The 21,521-nt window shown below is 44.0% G+C and overlaps 1 protein-coding gene across 1 annotated transcript; it reads right to left on the bottom strand.

Moving 5' to 3' along the window:
• Window positions 1-13,328: 13,328 nt before the first annotated feature.
• SDE2 (SDE2 telomere maintenance homolog) lies at window positions 13,329-21,217 on the bottom strand. The gene is made up of 7 exons (XM_083493950.1): window positions 21,025-21,217; window positions 19,786-19,903; window positions 19,117-19,228; window positions 17,851-18,020; window positions 16,361-16,472; window positions 15,103-15,463; window positions 13,329-13,999 (listed from the first exon to the last, which is right to left on the bottom strand). Exons 1-7 carry the CDS (start codon window positions 21,130-21,132, stop codon window positions 13,784-13,786), a joined length of 1,197 nt encoding a protein of 398 aa, XP_083350076.1. The 5' UTR covers window positions 21,133-21,217; the 3' UTR covers window positions 13,329-13,783.
• Window positions 21,218-21,521: the final 304 nt, after the last annotated feature.

Raw genomic sequence — 21,521 nt, 5'->3', positions numbered from 1 at the left:
AAGGTCACCCAGTGAGCGTGATGGTTGAGTGGAGATCTGAACCTTGTTCTCTCTGGTCCTAGCCATTTAAGCACTGCACCACACTGTCTCTCCAAAGCATAAAGTAATTTGACATGCCCCTATATTGTTGTCACAAGTAGCACACTTACATTTAGGCAATTACAGAATGCATTGCACCATCTCCACATCCTGTTGTAATCTGGGATCAAAGGAGTCGCAAAACATTTCCTTATAACCTAATTGTGACTGTAGCAAAGTTTTCTATGATGCTATTTGGTGTCGTGCAAATAAATTGGAAGTTGGCAACGAATTGGGCAAGAGAACAATATCAGGCTGTTTTTATATGTGACAACTGCAGCAAGGGTATTACTGGCACAGAAATGGAACCAGGCAGAACTACTGACGAAGGAGGAATGGCAGATGAAACTAATGGACTACGCAGAATTGGATAAGATGACAGGGAGAATTCCAAACCAGCGGGACCAGAAATTCTTGAAAGATTGGACTAAATATGCGAGTTCTTTGAAAGACAATTGTAATCAATTGTCTATGCTTGTAGGACTACAAGAAGTTTTGTAAGGAGAACTATATGAAATATTGCAGAAAAGATTTATGAGAATGGATTTTAAGTTATAGATTATTAAAAGTAATAGTTAGGTCGGATAACAAATGTAAGATTAAGAGATGAGGTTTGAAAATCATTAGACATGTCTGATGGAAGTCTCAGGTTAAAATAGCCAAAATGTTGTATAAGATGAGATGATATGGTCTGTTTGGAAAATATATGTAAAAACTAATAAAAATGTATATTTTTAAAAAAGAGAACAGTATCAGGTGCCAACTTCACAAGTGTTCAATAGAACAAATCATGTGAAAATTGGCCTTTGAATACAAAGTACCAAGATCTGAAATTGTTGACACTAGATATGTGTCTAGTTGAGCAGATCCAGGAGCCACTATATACCGGTACTCAGTTTGGTATTTTGGATAGCAATGGGGTGGGGCCCGGGGTGGGGAATGGGATGAACAGAGGAACGCAGGAAGCTGTCTGATAATACAGTAAATCCAGTATTGACTGGCAGGTAGGGGATTTTCCCAGCCTTAGCTGGAGGTCATGAGAATTTGACCAGGGCTATTTGCATCCCAAAGCAGATGCTGTCCCACAGACCTACGACCCGAAGTATATGTCATTACTGAGTAGGATTCTGCCTCTATTAGCATTAGGAACTTCAGTTCCAGGAGTGGTCTGAAAGCTAGTCATCAACAGCCTTCTATTCCATGAATTTGTAACAAAAAGAAAGCTTAACAATGGACACCCACCCAGGACAAGGTAGCCAGTTATAATCCTCAAGCCGTACATCACAAAGGCAACACAAAGGTGAGAGGTCCGTTCTGATTGGTTTCCACATACCCTTAAAGCTGTATGGTAAATGCAACTTGAAAAATGTGGCCTGGGGGATGCATTTTACTTCTAGCAATTATCCCAACTTCACTTTCTCCTCCACTTCCTTTAAAAAAATTAATTTCTTTCTGTGCCTTTGCCTGTGACGTCTTGCTGTCTTTTAGTATCTGCCTAAATTATAGGTGAACAGCCTTGCTGCTTAGACATTTTTTTTATTTGAGTGATGAGGAACTCTTCTAGGAGAAGACAAAACATTGTCACTACGCACTGTCAGGTTACATTAGACTCCCTAGTTAGGCCCTACTAAAAATAGAATCCCAAAGGATAAAAATTTACCCACTCTAAACATAGCATGAATAGAAAGAATAAAAAAAAAATCTCGCTGAGGTATCATTTATATCATTCAACCTCCTTTATTTCATTGGGAGAGTTAAGTGCATGCATAAATCTCTCCTCCTGAAATCAGCATGGCTGAAAAGTGTTTAAACTTGGCTGGACCATACTTTTGGACCATACTTCTCTCTGTTGTAATTGTTTTCTTTAAAATTGTCCCAAGGATATGACTAAAGAAAAGAAAAAATTAGAGAGGGAAGCTGCATTAACAGTGAACATTTATTTAAGATTGTTACTGCGGAATAAGATACATTTATTATTGTTTTAAATACGGTAAGTATACCACCACCCTTCATTTGACTCCTGACAACCTAGCAGTTCGAAAGCACGTAGTGCAAGTAGATAAATAGGTACCGCTCCGGCGGGAAGGTAAACGGCGTTTCCATGCACTGCTCTGGTTCGCCAGAAGCGGCTTAGTCATGCTGGCCACATGACCCGGAAGCTGTATAAAATAAAGCGAGATGAGCGCTGCAACCCCAGAGTCGTCCGCGACTGGACCTAATGGTCAGGGGTCCCTTTACCTTTTACCCTTCATTTGAAGATCGCAGGGCAGTTCACAACAGAAAAATGCAAAATAAGAACACAAAATACATAATAAAACAAAAACCAACCAATAACACAAACACATTTAAAGGGCCACAGAATGTTAATCAGCCAAAGGCCTGCTCATAGAGAAATGTTTTCCCCGGATGCCTAATGAAGGTGCCAGGTGACCATCCCTGGGGGAAGCATGTCACAAATGGTGAACCACCACAGAAAAGGCCCATTCTTGTGTTGCTACCAGTCCGGACCTCACATTTTTTTCAAATGGATGGAACTTTATATCTAATGACTATTAACATGTCATCACCAAGGGACGGGTAAGGGAGAACTTCTAAGTCAGGAACTGGTACTTCTTGGTAGGCAGAGGGCCTTCTTGTTAGTCGCGCCTGCCCTGTGGAACGCCCTCTCAACAGATGCCAAGGAAATAAAGAACCATCTGACTTTTAGAAGACATATGAAGGCAGCCCTGTGTGGGGAAGTTTGTAATGTTTGATTTTTTTACTGTGTTTCATGTGTTTAATTTGTTGCAAGCCTCTCAGAGTGGCTAGGGACAACCCAGTCAGGTGGGTGGCATTATTATTACAGTATTATTATTATTATTATTATTATTGGCATGCACCTCAACATAGCTCATTGGACTAGATGACACTTGTGGTCCCTTCCAAGTCTACAGCTGACTTATGATTCTAACAACACCATGGCAATATTTTTCTAACTACATGCAACATCATTCTACTACCCCTGATACGGTTACTTGACTTTAGCCTTTGCACCATCTGTTTTTTTTTTAAAAATCACAATCTTCTCTTATGTAATTAAGGAAAGGAATATATTGTTCTGATTGATTAGATTCCCCAGTTGTTGTTGTTGTTGTTGCTGCTGCTGCTGTTTTTGACTGGTTGCTATTTTCCTTTCTTGGTTTTACCATCCCTGTGACAAAGCCATAACCTTCCTGCAACCAGGACTTGACACTCCTCTCCTCCCATCTCTGCCTCCTCCTCTTCTTTTGACAAGGCCCTGCAAGTGATGTCTGGCACCTCTGCTTTCTAAGGCTGCCCCTAATTGGTAGTTTAAACAGAAAGACAAATGCCCAATCCACATCCCAGGGAAGGTGGAAATTAGTGTGGCTCTGCTTAGCTGCTGCCCAAACCAGCTGGAGCTCTGGCAGAAGAGAAAGCTCACCACAGGGACACAAGTGAACAGCAGAGAACCTGCACAAGCAACGCTGACACAAAACCCCACACATATATTAAGTAAAATAGAAATATCGCCACCCGAACCCACCCTCACTCATCTTTTCCCCCCTCCACCTCTTTCCCCCTTTTCTTCCTAATGTCTCAACAAATGAAACCGATTTGTAAAAAATGTTACATGGGGGGGGGGGGAGAATACAAGAGAGAGACATTGCACATCCTTTTGTAAATCAAGAAAATCTGTAATATAATAAAAATACATTTTAAAAAAGGATGGTGTGTGTGTTTGGGTGTGTGTACAATTTCAGGGCTCATTGCACAGCAGAATGTGCTAACCAAGTGGATTTTTCTTGAAACTAATTTGATTCTCCCACATACAGCAGGAGAGTCTAATTAGGATGTCATTTAAAAAAGTTATGGAAGCCCCCCCCCCCATTACAAAATTCCTACTGTTTTTTTAAAGATTGTGTGTATATTTCACTGTATTAAACAGAATGCTTAATGTTATATATCTATTGATATATATATAAAATTCTAACAGAAATAACACAGGGGAACATCATGATCTTAACAGATAAATAATAATAAAAAAATACCCATCCACTACATCCTGGTAGTTTGAGATCAAATCACGAAAGAGCGCTTGAACGAAAACAAAAAATTAAATGATACTGAGCCACCCATTTACTATGTTTTCAGACAGGTACTGTCTCTGCATATGTTACAACTGCCAATATGGAGTTTTTAAAGCACATAAATAGGACTGAAACATTTGCCAGGGACATTATGCAGCCCTGTGAGAAAGTTGCCTCGTGCCCACCTTGAATGTTTTGCTTTCATTATATCCCCAGTAATAAACGGCTTGTGCTCTCCTATCCTTCACAAATAAAAACTCTTAAATCACCAACAATTACTTTGTTCTCCTTACTTCCTGTGCTATAAAAGCATTCCCTTGTGTGATAATGGATGGTAATGTTATGGTCATAGCACCACATGCCTTTAATTTAGGCTACATGTGTAGGTATAAATACATTTTTTAAAAAGATACATAATTGTGTGTGTGCGTGTGCTGTTTTTTTAAAAAAGAAAAGGCCTAAAATTTTACGACACTGGAACCTTCACTTAGAAACTGTAATTGTTCCAACAATGCATAATGCCACAGTGAGTAGACAAAAAGAGCAATTGGTGAAGGATAATTAGGGCTGGTGGAAATTGCTGCAAGTCTCTTTCCCACTCTGCTGCTGGGGATGTTTGCAAAAGCACATTGAGCTTCCCAGATGAAAGGTTGGCCCATTAGGATTCTGGATTAACATTCCCTCACTTTCTACTTTCACAGACTCACTTGGTTAGAAGCGAGAGATGGAAGATGGATGAAGGATCATTTCAGCTCTGGAAGTGCAAAATAATACAAGAGTTGACTAATGGAAAAGCCGTCTCATCCAGAGATTCCTGGGGAGTGACTTGCCCCACTGATTATGTTGGGAGGTGGGAAGGAATTGAAAATTAAACTTCTGATATCATAACGCCATTATACAAATCTACGTTGTGACTGTATTTGTGATACTGTGGACCATTTCCGGTCACCTCACCTCAAAAAGGATATTGTAGAGTTGGAAAAGGTTCAGAAAAGGGCAACGAAAATGATCAAGGGGATGGAGCAAAACGCCCCCCTCCCTGAGGAAAAGTTGCAGCATTTGGGACTTTTTGGTTGAGAGGAAAAGTGAGTAAAATCCAACGTGACAGGTTTTTGTAACACTATGCATGGCATAGAGGAAGTGGCTCAAGAAAACTTTTTCTCTTCCTCTCATAACACTTACAGATAGGTAGCCGTGTTGGTCTGCCATAGTCAAAATAAAAAAATTCCTTCCAGTAGCACCTTAAAGACCAACTAAGTTAGTTCTTGGTATGAGCTTTCGTGTGCATGCACACTTCTTCAGATACACTGAAACAGAAGTTGCCAGACCCTTCTCACTATATAGAAGGGTCTGGCAACTTCTGTTTCAGTGTATCTCATAACACTGTAAATTGTGGATATTCGATGAAGCTGAGTGTTCAAAGATTTAGGACACATAAAAAAAAGTACTTCTTCATGCAGCACATAGTTAAACCATGTAACTTGCTCTCTCACAGGAGGCAGTGATGGCCACTAACTTGGGTGGCTTTTAAAAAGGACTGGACAAATTCATGGAAGAGAAGGCTGTTGATGACTATTAGCCACTATTAGCTATGCTCTGCGCCTGTGTGGTTGGAGGCAGCAATGCTTCTGAATATCAGTTGCTGAAAACCCCAAGAGTGAAGAAAGCTCTTGTGCTCAGCTCCTGCTTTCCCCCAGGCATCTGGGTGCTCCCTGTGAGAACAGGATACAGTGGTACCTCAGGTTACAGATGCTTCAGGTTACAGACTCCGCTAACCCAGAAATAGTTCTTTGGGTTAAGAACTTTGCTTCAGGATGAGAACAGAAATTGTGTGGTGGCGGCACGGCGGCAGTGGGAGGCCCCATTAGCTAAAGCGGTACCTCAGGTTAAGAACAGTTTCAGGTTAAGAACGGACCTCCGGAACGAATTAAGTTCTTAACCCGAGGTACCCCTGTACTGGCATGGGCCATTGCCTTTTTGCCTTCTCTTTTTGGGAGGAATGTATTTTCTCTCTTTTGGTGGTATGGATTCGGACTAGCAAGTTATTATTACTTTTATTTCACCTCATGTCTCATCTGCATCAACATACATTTGAAACACTCTTGTGCCATTTTAACAGCCATGGCTTCCCACAGAGAATCCTGGAAACTGTAGTTTGTTAAGGGTGCTGAGAGTTTTGTTAAGTGTGGGAGGGGCTTTACAGGCAATCAGTCTAGTCCAGTGTTTCCCAACCGGTGTGCCGCGGCACACTACTGTGCCGTGAGACACCGGCTGGTGTGCCGTGGGAGGGAGGTGGGCGAGTCGGGCGGCGAGAGGCGGCGGCGGCGAGGATCCGCGTCGAGCCGGGGGCGGCTCCGCGGTGGTGGTGCCGAGCGGCGGGGCAGCGCGTGCAAAAGGGAGGAGCGCGAGACAGCGGAGGAGGAGGAGGCCGGCATGTCCGGGCAGCAGCAGCAACAGCAGCAGCAGCAACTCCCGGCGACGGCTCCTCCTCCGCCCGCTATCGCCGCCACCACCACAACAGCCGCCGCCGCCTCAGCTGCCGCCGTCCCTCAGTCCCTCGCTCTGCTGCCTCCTCCCACCCCGGCAAGGGGAAGGGAAAAAACGTTCACTTTTGTGCGTCCCCCCCCGGCGTGACGCTGCGCGCTGACGTCACGGGGCGGGGCTTTAATGGTGGTGTGCCGCGAGATTTTTTTCCGGTAAACAGGTGTGCCGTTGCCCAAAAACGTTTGGGAAACACTGGTCTAGTCCAACCCTTGCTCAATACAAGAAATCCAGAGGTGAGAGCAGTGGCGTAGCGTGGGGGGTGCAGGGGGGGCCGGCCGCACCGGGCGCAACATCTGGGGGTTAGGGTTAGGGGGCGCAAATCCACGGGTTAGGGGGCGCAAATCCACCGGTTAGGGGGCGCAAATTACTTGCCTTGCCCCGGGTGCTGACAACCCATGCTACGCCACTGGGTGAGAGTATTCTACACAAACAGCTGTCCTGTCTCTCTGAAGATCTCTAGCAAGCCTCTGGGTAATTGGCAAGCTGCTGAAACCAGTCTGAAAGTGGCCCAAGGCCCACTCACTGCTCAGTTACCATCCACTGCATGAGAAATACTAGCCTTCTACAAAATTAGGTTTGTGCAATTAAAGCAGCTCTGGTGCAACAAATCAACTTTAAAAAACACACACCCCAATAACACAATCTTTGTAGCTAGGAATGGCCTAAAAAGTGTAGGATAGCTAGCTCCCCACAAACAAATCAAAACAAGTGCTCAGTAAAGAGCTGACATCATATAACCTCCCTATGGGGAAATCATGATGAACGCTCAATAAACTGGAGGAGCCGTGGAGGAGCCTAAATTCCCAGCCTTTTCTATTTGGGAAATGGAGCTGTCAACAAGCAATGGTCTCTGCTGCCCCCTGCAGGTGAACTGACTTTATTCCACAAGCAACTGTGTCACAGTCAAAACGCTTTGTTGTTTTTGTAGCAGCAGACTTCCTAGCCTTTCTGAAAGTTAACCATGGAAGCCTAATAGGACTAGGTAACACAAAAGTATTTTTCTGAATCTATATTTTGGTGCTGGGGATTGCTGTAACAACTCCGTATATAATGGAAAGTGCTTTGGAGACATGCATAAACAGTTTTCAAAAATAATTTTACTTGTATTAATCTGTACATTTCCTACGTACAGGGATTTAAATTATTTATTAACTACAGTGGTACCTCGGGTTAAGAACTTAATTCATTCTGGAGAGCTGTTATTAACCTGAAGCACCACTTTAGCTAATGGGGCCTCCTGCTGCAGCCGCGCCGCTGGAGCACGATTTCTGTTCTCATCCTGAAGCAAAGTTCTTAACCCAAGGTAATATTTCTGGGTTAGTGGAGTCTGTAACCTGAAGCGTATGTTACCTGAAGCGTATGTAACCTGAGGTACCACTGTACATTTAGCCTGGTCAGGTACTATAGGATCATTTCCAGCTTTTACAGTTTAAGAATATGACCAAGAGGTTTGACCTTCCCTGTGTTCCCTCAACCTTTGCTCTTCTTGCCTGATCAGGATTAGCCAGAAAGGGGCAGCGAGGGGTGTGTGACAAAAGTGTCTTTGCCTGAGGGAGTGGTTTCTGCTGTACTCAAAAGAGATGGTGGTGTGACCACTGCTTAAGAAGTCCTCCTTGGAGCTGACTGTTTGGAAGCACTACTGATTAGCTGTAAATAGCCCCTTCTTAGAGAAGGTTCTTAAAGAGGATGGTGGTTGCTCAGATGGTGTAGTCCAGTAATAGCTGGGCTTTCTCCACTCTGGATTCAGACCTGGGTTTGGGACTGAAGTGGCCTTGGTCACCATGCTTGATGTCCTTTATGGGGAGCCAGACAGGGGAAGGATGACCCTATCATTTCTCCTTAATCTCTCAGAGTTATTTAAGACCCTTGGCCATAGTGGCACCTGAGGCAGACCCCCAAATCGCACCCCCCTCTTTGCCATGAAAGAAAGGCTGAGGGAAAATCTACATCATGAAAAGAAGAAGGAATAAAGATTGTCATCGGGATCTGCTGCCCCAGAGAATTCTGCCACCTGAGGCAGTCGGCTCACCTTGCCTCATGGGTGAGTGGGCCCTGTCTGCTAGATTAGCTTTGTAGACTGGGTGTGAGAGACAATTTGGTAGTTCTGATCCTACCTGCAAGACCAGCTCCAGAAGGCAGCATTGGGGGACTGTTGCTCAGTCCCACAGAATCTGTGCCGTGGAGTCCTGCAAGATTCCATCTTATCTCCCATGCTGTTTAACAGCTATATGAAGCTGCTGGAATTTGGAGAGAGGTGCCATCTGCATGTGGATGACACCGACCCAGCTCTATTTCTCATTGTCATCTGTCTGGATGAGGGACAATAAGTTGAACAGCTACCTTCCTGCAGCTGTCAAATGTGCAGCTCTTCCAGCAAAACAGACAGCCATCTTAATCCCTAAACCAGTTAGACGGGAGTGTCAAGACTTAAATTCATTTGCAATCTATGTAAGATATGTTATGCTCTAGTCTTAAATATAAAACTGAAGACCATAGGAATTGCCCCTGTGCACTCTAGTGCACACATTAAAGTGAATCGGGTAAGGATTCTGGTAGGGAGATGCTGAGCAAATAGAATGTTGATGCCATTTTTAAAGAGGAAGCACCTTTGAATAACTAACAAATAATCTATTCATACCAGACAATAAACATATATTATTAATAAAACATATGATCAAACCATTGTAAAGGATCTCCTAGCAATCTAGCTCAACAGTTGTGCAGTGTAAAGAGTTTTTCGTCGATTTAGTTGGTGCCCAGTGACACCTGGTGGCGAAATGTTGCCATCATATTTGAAAGTCAGTGAAGAATTATGGATAAAGGCGGAGATTAAAAACAAAATCAAGCGTGATTGATCAGTCTGTTTGGTATCATTCTTCACGACAATGAACTGCTGATACATGAGCTCAGATCATCTGGTTGTTTGACAGTGAAATATGATTTCTACATTTCCCCACTATGTAAGTTTTCAGCATACAACCTCCTCCCCTCCTCTTCACCATTGGAAAAGACTGAAGGATTGGACATTGTAGCTCTCTTTAAATAACAGAAGGTTGTCATGTAGAAGAGGGCACTTTCAGAGAGCAGTATTAGACCTAATGGGCTGAAGTCACAGGAGGATAAGGAGAAAAACTTAAAAGAGCCCTGCTGGATCAAGCCAAGGGGCCAATCAATCACATGACACACATAGCATGTGAGTGGCAATGCCCATCAACTTTTTTGGGGGGGCTAACCCCCTCAAATATTTTATTGTGGGGGTTAAGCTACCCCTGCCTCTAGGAGTTGGCTCCTATGCCCCCAAGTCTCGTTCCTGGTCAGTCACCACCAGTTCAGACTCTGTGAGCATATATATGAAATTTAGATTATCATGCCCCAATTGAATTCAGCTGAATATCAGGAGAAATTTCTTAATGGCAAGAGAGTTCAACACTAGGCTCAGTTCCTTCGAGGAGTGGTGCTCTCTCTCTTGCTGGAAGTCTTCAAATAGAGACTGTTGGAAATGCTCTAGCCCTCTGTTTCCTGCACTGAGCCCAGGAAAGACTAGACAGCCTACGAGGCCTGTGCCTACTCTATGGTAAAAGGAAATCATAGATGACTACATAGCATGTGCTAGGGAACCTTAGCCTGGAGGCCAAATGCAGCCCTCCAGGCCACTCCATCTGGTCCTTAGGATGCTCCCTTTGCCATGTCCCTCACCAGTCTTGTTCTATACCCACCTCAAGAGTTTTTCCATGGTTTCCTTCAACTGTGACGGTGCTTCATGCTTAACTGGACTGAGAGATTTGAGGGCAGGGGCAGAAACCTCTGGCTTTTGCACAGCTGGAATGGAACCAACTACACAAAATCAAGAGTCACATTTCTTGCTCCACTCCCCTTTGCCTCTGGCCCTCCTCAACTCTGGCATGCGGCCCCTGGAAAATTCCCCATAAAGGAATGCAGTCATTGTGCTAAAAATGCCCCTATACAACAGTGTTATGGTGTGGTTTCCCCCTCCACGGGTATCATGACAGATGAAGGGTGAGCTATAATCAAGATTTTTTAATAATCAACAAGGATACAAATAAATCTCTGCTGAGGTGCACCCGCAATTGTGAGGCTTTGCAAACTGTTACCATTGGCTAAGGACTACCTGTGATGTCACAAAAGCACATGGCCTTTTCCTCTTCCCCAACAGACCCCAGTGGGTAACAGCTGTGATGTCACTGAAGGACATGGTGGTTGCAGTGGCAGATCTTCATGCTCCGGCACCAAGGGGGCGGAAATCAGGCAGGGGAGGGGCGCCCAGCATGGGTGGGGGGCCACCCTGGGGATTGCGCTGCGGGGAGTGGTGCGCTCCCCCCCCCGCACTCCTCTTCCTCCGCCAGTGGGTGGCTGAGGGGAAAGAGGCCCTCCCTCTGTGACATCACTGGGCCACCCCTAGGTCTCAGGTTTGGGACTGGAAATCTCAGGGTCTGAGGTGCTGCTGACATGGCAACCCTACGTCTAATAGACGAAACCAACTCCACACATTTACATTGCAAGAGAGCATACATAACAAGTATGGACAAGCTACTTCCATAGTTGAACTCGCCTTCTTCCCCTTCTACCAAACAATATGGTTAATCTGACTCAACAACACCCACCACTCACAAACAAACCACACTGAAACCAACTGAACACAACTAACCGAGTAGCACTGTAGGTTAAACCACAGAGCCTGGGACTTGCCGATCAGAAGATTGGCGGTTCGAATCCCTGCTCCTGCCAACCTAGCAGTTCGAAAGCATGTCAAAGTGCAAGTAGATAAATAGGTACTGCTCCGGCGGGAAGGTAAACGGTGTTTCTGTGCACTGCTCCGGTTCGCCAGAAGCAGCTTAGTCATGCTGGCCACATGACCCGGAAGCTCCCTCGGCCAATAAAGCGAGATGAGCACCGCAACCCCCGAGTCGGTCACGGCTGGACCTAATGGTCAGGGGTCCCTTTACCTTTTACATGTGTGTGTGTGTGTGTGTGTATGACCTACGCATGTGATGCTGTCACAAAAACCCTGCACAAACACTACGCAATAGAATGAAATATCATTATCCCCATCCCAAACCACACAATGCATATGTCTCATACCGAATGTAAATGGACTGTGAAAAAGACTCTGAATTGAGAATGGAGACACTTTTATTTATTTGTCTTGTTACGCAAGAATGTTTAATAAAAACTAATTAAAAAACAACTTGCCTTCCCATGATCTAATAAGAGGACATGAACATTTTCAGGGGCTCTGGAAACAGTGATAGAGAGCGATCCAGCTTCCAATCATACCCACAGAGCAAGTGACCACTCTGGGCATAATAATCCTTGCATTATTAGCAGTGGCTGGGAGGAAAGAGCTGGCCTCTTCGCCATAGAAAACCACCTCTCAGTCCTTCCCACTCTATATTCAGCAAAAGTACTCAATTAAACATTATACTTGACAGCAGGGCTCTTGCAAGCCCAAGACTTCAGTAACAGAAATATATTTTCATGGCATTCTTTGGAGGCTCATTGCTGGCTAGAGCACTGAAAAGCTAATGGGAAATTTTGCTCAGAATCCATTTCTTTGGGAACCACACCTGTAAAGACAATCATTAATTGTAATTGGGCGGTCTAAGCTTATACAAATAAAGTAGTAGCGTAGACACCAGCCCCAGACTCCAGATGGGAGGTCCCAGCCCTGGAACTGCTGGAAATGTACCGGTACCCGTTTACACAAGTAGTTTCCCATATAGCAAGGCATACAGAGGCTCCCTTCTTCCCCTCATATCAGCATTGCTGGTTGAAAATGGAAGTCTTTAGATTATACCTGTGCATAATGCAGATTTCAGCAGATTATCATTTGATTTAAGCTGTGCATCAGGACTTTTTTTTAGGGAAACCCTTCTCATGACAGTCCTAGCACCTGCTACGAACTGTAACTACATTATAAATAAACCTTGCTTAAAGCCAGGAAATTCCAGAGGCCATAGAAAGGGTTTGGAGCAGTGCAAAAGTGAGAAATGTTATGTTAAAGGTGGCATGGGCAGCAGGTGAGAGACCACTTCCTGTCCAGCTAAGGCAATAATTATAAAAAGCAGGGGCTGGTCTGTGCCTGGATAGGAGGCCACCTCTTTGGGTTTGGTAGAAGGCAGGCAGGATGTAAGTGGAATCTATTAATAAATGGCAAATGCACTTGTATTTTATATGATTTATTGGTGTAGATGTAGCCTCCCTGTGTGTTTCTTAAAATAAATGGTAGAGAAAAGAGATTGAACGAGGGAGAATGGATGAATGGTCAAACTATGGTTATGCAGGTCATTTAGCCCATGGAGAATTTTCACAGAAGGAAGTACACCACTTTGCCTATTTCTAGTTACAGATGAATTAAGGTTTTATTTATGAAATTAGTAGGCCTTGGCATATCTGGTGTTTGTCAGCAGTTAACTCAAACCTCAGCATTGGCTTGTGAAAAACATCTAAACAATGTTTGTTCCCAAAATGGGCTTGCTGTTATAATAGATGTTGCCTGGAAGGGCACGCTGCCCCAGGTTGATGAGTAACAGCTCTCACATGTTTGTCGGTATCCTTGCAACAAGTATTGCATTAAAAACACCAGTCGCAAACATGAAATCAGCTTTGAGAAGATTCAACCCACAGTCCGTAGCTTTGGCTTTTATTAACTATCCATACAACCACATACAGCATTTCTTTCCTATCATTCATTTTCTTCTGTATCACCCAATGCCATTCTTAGAATTTTATTTTTATTTTTAAACAACTTTATAGCATTTAAAACATTTGCTGCTCCCTACTCTTAGGAAACAGGCTTCAACGTAAAAAAACAAAAACAAACATAGCATCTTGCTATGATCTTGTTGTGCAAAAGCTATCAGGACTTGCACAAAAAAGGCAACAATGAGTCAGCAGGCAAAAACTTTCACTCCCCCCCCCCCAAGTTACTCATATAAGAACTGTATTTAAAGATTGAACAAATTTGCCTCTTCTTTCCTGGAAAAGAGATCACTATACAAAATCAGCAGAATATGAAGAATCTTGAAAAATTAAAAAAACCAGAGTTTTAAAAATTATTTCTTTTTCCCTTTTGAAGGCTTAGCAAACAAAGCAGGATCTATCTGATCTCTCGGCAGACCCCTCACTGAGAAAAGCCGTGCTGCTCTTTCCTGCAGGGTGCCCCCACATTTCAGTCCCAAAGCCGTCAGCTCAAACTTCAGCTTGTCCAGTCCTATGGCTTCCAGTTCAGCAACAGAGTTGAAATCCAAAAGATCTATTGTTGAAGTCTCCTAACAGAAAACAAAGGGAAGCAGGCAGTGTTTTAAATGTGTGTCATGAATACCCAAAGAGACAAAAAGCTTATCAGCAAAAAGGAAATGGGAAAAACAACTACATGTTTTCAATCTGGGATATTGCAGTCATCTAACATGGTGCGTGTTGAGTTTAAGTTATAGGAGCATCCTTATAGGACTCCAAAATCCTGTATATATGTTTCAATTTAACCAAAGAAGTTCTGTGGCAGGGTTGGGCAACCTATGGCCCTCCAGATGTTGTTAGATGATGTTGTCAGATGTTGTTTGCTCCAGCCAATGGGAGTTGCAGCCCAGCAACTTCTGGAAGGCCACACTTTCTCCACCCCGATCTATGGTTCAGAGTTAGAATCATAGAATCATAGAGTTGGAAGAGACCACAAGGGCCATCGAGTCCAACCCCCTGCCAAGCAGGAAACACCATCAGAGCACTCCTGACATATGAATGTCAAGCCTCTGCTTAAAGACCTCCAAAGAAGGAGACTCCACCACACTCCTTGGCAGCAAATTCCACTGTCAAACAGCTCTTACTGTCAGGAAGTTCTTCCTAATGTTTAGGTGGAATCTTCTTTCTTGTAGTTTGGATCCATTGCTCCCAGTCCGCTTCTCTGGAGCAGCAGAAAACAACCTTTCTCCCTCTATGTGACATCCTTTTATATATTTGAACATGGCTATCATATCACCCCTTAACCTCCTCTTATCCAGGAGTTGTTGTTGTTTAGTCGTTTAATCATGTCCAACTCTTCGTGACCCCATGGACCAGAGCAGCCCAGTAAATGGGACAGCAGTTTCTCAGGGCCCAGCTGAAAGTGTGTGTGAGTGCGAGTGTGAGTGTAGGTCAGCAGAATCTACTGAAAAATAAATTAAATTAATAACAATAGCCACCACCATCCTACTCTCCCACTCCCAAAAATGTATCTGGAAGGATGAGACATGACATTGCAATCATCACATTGTGAGTGAAAATAGAAGCTAGGGGAAATGGTAGCAAGTTGCATTTCAACTGCATATCAGTTGCATTTATATATATATTTTTATATATAAATAAACTTCTAATCAGACATAATAAGCATCATACTTACTGTGCTCTGTAACTGGCTCACAGGTTCCTGCGTATCTGAGGCATGCGCCTGATCTCTGTCCTTTGTTGACCTGGCGGTTTCATGTTTCTCAATAGCTGCAGTTTCAGTGATAGGTGGGTCCTCTACCAGATCCTTTTTAGCACCCTTCCCTTCTTCTTGCAAAATCTCAGCTGCATCAGAGGCTGAAGAGCAGCTTCTGGAATCCTCGGAACTGCTGGGACACTGTTCTGTACTTTCCACCATCTTCACACGGTTGCCAGATGACACTGTGCAACTTCCTGATGTGCCAGGTGAGTCGTCATCTTCACTGCTACTGCTGTCTTGTGAACTGTCAGGGTCCTCCAAACCTTCCACCCCCAACCTGCCACAATCAATGAAAATCCATTTTTAAAAAGTGTGTGTTTTAACAAATAGCATCAGCAAAGCACAGAGGTTTGGCAATTTGCCCAAAAGCCTTTTGCCTCAACAACTATGAAAAGAACACAAGTTCTGGCAATGTAGAACACATTTTCCTACCCAATTTCATATACAGAAGCTGAGGGTACTGGCAACTGGATCTTACTTCAGCATCCTTCACTGTACCTGAAGGCAGCAGGCTAGCTTACAGGGTGCAGGATAGGCTGCATGGGACACCAACCCACTCACTACCCCCTCAACATCTGCCACCTGAGGCAACCAAGTAGGGCCAGCCCTACCAATGGAATTAATGCAAGACCAATTCCAGTGAAGCTCTTGCAGTACTAAAATTCCATAGAAGTCACTGAACATCACGGTAATGGTATCAAAAGGGCAACTCTTTCTAAAAGTAGAGTAGAAAGTCAGAGACCATAAGCGCCCAAACAAGCACGAAACTGCCAACACACTGTTCCCACCCAATTCCAAGGGGCTCATTCAATTACTCTGCTGAAACCATGGAGCTCTGCCACCTTGAATACTTACACAGAATATTGCTGTAATAAGCTGCCTTCTAGTTTATCTGCTGCATTCTGTAGTGAACTTAAAGGGTTCAACGTGCTGAGCTGTTGTAGAGGATTGCTATGAAATGGTTATTCATTTGGATCCAATGGATTACTTGCAAGCAGAGGCAGTGAGAAACCTAATTTCACGAGCAGAACAGTGCTTATGATTCTTAGGATCCATGCCACTGTATTTAAGCCCACCTGCTCCCTTTTAAAGGAAGCAATTCTGTTCCTTTTCCTTACAATCTTTATTCATGCACCTTCTCATCTAGTTAAAAGGATCAAACTGCAATGCTTACCAAAAGCACTTCTTCTTCTTCTCAGACGTGGCTCCCTTTTCAGAATCAGCTGGCCGTTTCCGGCTCTCACTGCTCTCTGGCGAGACCATTGTGCTAGAAGACGCTTGCATGCCTGAAAAGGAGCAAAAACAGTCAACTCTTCCTTCTCCATTTAATCCCTGGCATTTCAAATCAAACACAGACAAAGACATAATAAAATAACAGGTATGAGAATTAAGAAATGAAAGTACAATTTCTATTTATCTCTAATTTCCCACTAAATGAGAGTTTCGTTTAGCTTACTTTTCAGCTCTGACAATGTTATTTAAGGCATCACCAGTACTCAGTGCAGATGATAGCAAACCATAGTGGTTAGTGTTGAATTTGAACATGGGTGACCAGGGTTCAAATCCCCACTCAACCATTAATCTCACTGGATGATGCTGGGCCAGTTGCCTTTTCTCAGCCTAACCTGCCCACAAGGTTGCTGCAATGATAAAATGGAGAGGGGGAGAGCTGGTTACCTTGAACTCCTTGGGAGAAAAGGTTGGATAGAAATATAACAAAATCAATAATTTGAAAATCCTCTTTGCTTTGCATTTTATTGCTCTTCCACAGAGTAAGGGGGGGTGTTCCACTAAATTCTCAGAGCAGCCTTTTAAAATTTATCGAAATCCAACTATCAAAATAAACACCAAGGAATTTAATTTTCAACAGCCATTTTCCCAAATGTTTTCATCACAAGGCAATGATATCATTGAACCAATCTGCATGCCGAGGTGCCATTCCAAGGCCCGCAGAGGACTGCCACAAATAAGAGGGTTCAATTTCACTTAGATTGTTCACAGACCCCAGAGTTCAAACTCATAAGGTTCTACCAACTGTTCTCTATGCCTGCAGGTTAAGTCTTGCAAGTCACGATGATTCCGAAGCAGCTAATCCAGTGACAGCAAGGAGGACATCATGGCAATACCTGCATGGTCTGAGCCACTGTAACAGAGCAGCTCAGTCACTGAGAGGTAGTGATCATGAGACGTCAGTGACTGGGAAGTGGACCTAGATTTGCCTTCAGCAGAACTCCACAAACTGGATGCTGATGTAGGCAGAAGAGGAAGGAGGCACGTTTCGGCAACCCCACATTCCACCCACTGAAAATCTGCTTTGGAGGGTTGGGCAAACCCTTTCCCCTCCCTGGGACAGTGAGGGAGGTGGAATGGAAGCTACAGGAGAAGAGGAGAATCACTGACAATTCTCTTTTCTCTTCTGCCCACAGGAGCATCCAGTAAGCAGAGTGAGAGACACCTTTGGATCATAGTCCCACCTATAACAGAAGAAAACTTTCTATTCAAGGAGAGAGCTGTCCAACCCAGAGGTTGAAAATTCAAGGCAAATACACAGGCACACGCTTCAACACCAGACATCATAATGACAAGCTATTTAGCTGCAACTAAATAAGGGCCAAATTGAGATGTGTAATCCAGCATAACGACCAATGCTGCTCTCTGTGCTACCTTTGAGAACGGAATCCTCTAGCCTTTCTGCCATCTCGTGACATTGCTGCTGGTAGTCTGGGTTTGTGAAAAAGTGTTTCGGCTCTGCAAGTTTGCGCTTCAGTCTTTCCACACGCCTTTGCTCCTTGTCCGCTTCACGTTCCGCTTGCTGCTTCACCCATTCGGCCATTCTGTTAAGAGAGAAAAAGCCACATGACACTACATGCACTTTCATGTGTCCACTCTGCCATTAGCTTGATAGTTTCAGATCAAGCACTCTTTCTGCCTACCGCTGGGAGGAAAAGCTCTGGGTGGAACAGGACAGAAGATGAGTCTGCTGATCAGACCAACAGCCCATCTAGTCCAGCACCCAGTTCTTGCATTGGCTGGCCAGATGCCTGTGGGAAGCCTGCAAGCTGGACATGAGTCTGCCCACCTGCAATTAAGAGTGTCAGGAGATCAGGCCAATGGTCCAGATAGTTCATCATCCTGTTCTCACAGTGGCCAACCAGATGACTGTGAGAAACCCGCAAGCAGGATTCAAGCACAAGAGCGCTCTTTCCCTCCTGTGGTTTCCAGCAACTTTTATTCAAAAGCATTGCTGCCTCCAACTGTGGGGAAAGAGCACAACCATCATGCCTAGTAGCCTTGCCTTCCATGAGTTTGTCTAATCTTCATTCAAAGCCATCCAAGTTGGTGGCCACTACTGGGAATGAGTTCCTTAGTTTAACCACGTTAAACAGTGAGTGTTAAAAACTCCCATCTTCCTACAAAACACAAGAAAACACCTTCATTTGCTTCCTTCCAAAGCACATTAAAAATTACTTTTGTCTTTATTAATTGATGGGGTTTGGCAGGGGTCACTGTCAATGAGACACCAGAAAGGAAAATAAAAATCCTCCAGATGTTTAACTACTGCAGAGAAAGCCAGGAAGGGTAAATACATGCCTTGTCCACGAAAGTTAAGTAGCATATTTCTAGTTTGCCCTTCACAAGAGCAGAAATATGTAAAATTAACAATTAAAACCAAAGTTCAAGCCAGACCAATCAAACTTCAGCAGGAATAAAAATCCCACAATACTCATCTCAGGCTCACTCCTAGCATTTGTTCTGCAATTCTACATGTGTTGCTCACCTCCTTATATATAATGTAATAAGGGCATCTGAAGGGGCTAACTGCTTTAACCAACCTTGTAAATAAGCACACAAAAGCTACTAGCCTGCAAAAAAAATTACTAGTCTGCATTTCTGTGGAGAGGAATTTTCTGTGAGAAATAAATGACTCACGCTTTTTCATGGTTAACATCTCGAAGTCTCCTTCCACTAAGATCTCTGCAAGCTTCTCGATTTGTTGTCTTCTCAATTTGAGCACCAAGTGCTCGGAGCATAGATCCAAAACCTAGGAGGGAATTACAAGCTGTCAGCAGCATAACGGTAAGAATAAGAGAACACTATAGCAAGATTATTTGGTAATGTAGTGTTAAGCTGCAAGGAAGCCTACTCAAAATCAGCCTTTTCCAACCAGATGCTGAAGCTGATGAAAGGTGTAGTCTGAAACAGGTTGACACCAGGTTGGGAAAGGCTCATCAAGACTGTGACCTCACCCTCTTGTATTTATATTTGTCTTCTTCCCACTGCTACATGCAGAAATTTAAGATAGATGTTAAGGATTTTTCACTAAGTTTATTTTGCATCTATGTAGTTAAGAAAATGTTTTGTGCTTGCACAGAATTACTCTTAGCTCAGTTACACACAGGGTAGGTTAAACACTTTAGCGTTGGCAGAAATCAGCTCATTCTGGGAAAGCTTGAGAAACAAGGCTTGGTAGAAAACTAGACTTTGCTTTTCATAGCTACATTTACAAGCTCCTTGCAACGAAAGAAACATATTAATTTCCACTTTCAGAGTTACATAGTATTCTAATTATTTAGCACAAAGTTGCAACCGTGAACCCACCTCCTTTTCCACCACACAGTCTTGGTTCCAGGCTGTAAACAGCTCCTTCTTGTAGCACATCTTCAGAATTAACAAGTCGACCATTACACTTTATGTAGAAGTGATCTTCCGGAAGACCCTAAATACAAACAAGTCAGAAAAAATTAAACATATACTGTAGGTTGAAATGCTACAACAGTTTAATACGTAGTAACTGGCAATTAGATTATTTTCCAATCTAGTTATTTAAAACTGTATGCTGGTGAAAAGATGGATAAGAGATCTGGTTCTTTGTGTAAAGATCCAATACTTGGTGAAGTAAATGTATACAAATATGTGCAGCACAGAACACAATATGAGTCACATCCCACTGAGTCACAAATTGGTAGTGCCACTACTAAAATTTGGAAAGATTCTGTTAACTGAATGGTAATAGATAAGACAAAAAGATAGAAACTATGAATGCTTATAAGAAATGCTTCCAAGTCACAGAACTGTGAAACTCCATTCACCTTGAAGTCCAGAATCTGTATACTTTCTAAATGAGCTGTAAAACTATCTTTGGTCAAGAGGACTTTGGATTTAACAGGGGGACTTTAGTCTTCTTTTTATCATGTACCATTTTGTTATACTTTTAATGCTGTTACCTGCCCAAGTTCTTGGGAGGGGGCAAAACAACAACAACAGAAAACACATTTACCACGTGTTGAATTATACACCTCAAAGAATTTCCCAAATCAGTTAACATCAGCCCCATTAATAATCTCTTAACTGCTGTGCGGTACTTGACAATGACTGTCAAAAACACCACTGAGGGACTTTCTCAGTTTCCCCAACGGCTTCACAGTCATTGTTTTCGGTGAGTGTCAGCTAGGATGGACCCTAGTTCTAAATTAGTCAAGAAAGTGGAAGATTCAGTTATGTCCGTGAGAAAAGCACCATGCTTTCGCTACGTAAGGAAAGGCACCAAATCCCTTCTCCTTGGCCCCCTACCCAGCTTTGAACGCAAAAGGGAATTATGTCAAGCTAAGCTGGGTAGCCCCTTGCCTCCAGGTGTTTTTGGGACTACAACTACCACCACCCCGAGCAACTAATTACGCTAACTGGGGGTGGGGGGTGGCGAGGGCAGTCTAACAATTCCGGGGGGTGTCCTCCCAGCTCCCGCGCCCCAACCATAAGCAACCCCGAGGGACCTCATTCCGCCCCTCACACAGGGACCAAGACCCACCCGCTTCTTTCACACGAGCCCATTTTTTTTACCTGTACCCGGCAACGAGCGCGGAGTAAACCACAAACCGATCGATCTTCGGCCGGCAGAGGTACCGGCTGCGCTCCAGAAGCCAGCAAGTCCCGCACCCACAACGCCATTTTCGCCTTTCCTCAAGCAACACCGTCCCAAACGTCGCTCCTTCAGTTTCCCGGAAAAGACGCGCGGCCGCCGGCGCGCACCAGTGACGTAATGGACGCAAAAAGGAAGTCGGGCACTGGAAGTTCCCTGGCCAGCAGCAGAGTTTCCTGGCAGCCCCCTTCCCTCCTTCCCACGTGACACGGAGGGTGGGTCTGGGAGGGATGCCTGGTGGAGGCAGATAAAGCGGGTGGGGGCTGGGAGGCAGGGTTGGAATTGGCAGGCTGTCAGGGGAAGGAGCAGGAGGCGGCGGCGGGAGCTTGCAGCGACTCCTGGTTCATGGCGGCGCTTCAAGTGATTTACCCCTTTGGAGCGAGAGCAGGACACAACCCGCCTTGGTTTTTCGTTCCCT

Source organism: Podarcis liolepis, assembly GCF_965112155.1.
Source record: "Podarcis liolepis genome assembly, chromosome: 3".
In the NCBI taxonomy this organism is placed as follows: Eukaryota; Metazoa; Chordata; class Lepidosauria; order Squamata; family Lacertidae; genus Podarcis; species Podarcis liolepis.
Note: the sequence above shows the minus strand (reverse complement) of the source record. Positions and strands in the feature narration are given on the sequence as shown.

Coding starts and splice junctions, on each gene's coding strand:
- SDE2 (XM_083493950.1), bottom strand. CDS start 21,132: ATGGCGTTGTGGGTGCGGGACTTGCTGGCTTCTGGAGCGCAGCCGGTA. Junction 16,473..17,850: donor AGAGGATTCCGTTCTCAAAG/GTAGCACAGAGA, acceptor GCTCCTTTTCAG/GCATGCAAGCGTCTTCTAGC. Junction 15,464..16,360: donor AAGAAGAAGAAGTGCTTTTG/GTAAGCATTGCA, acceptor TGATTGTGGCAG/GTTGGGGGTGGAAGGTTTGG.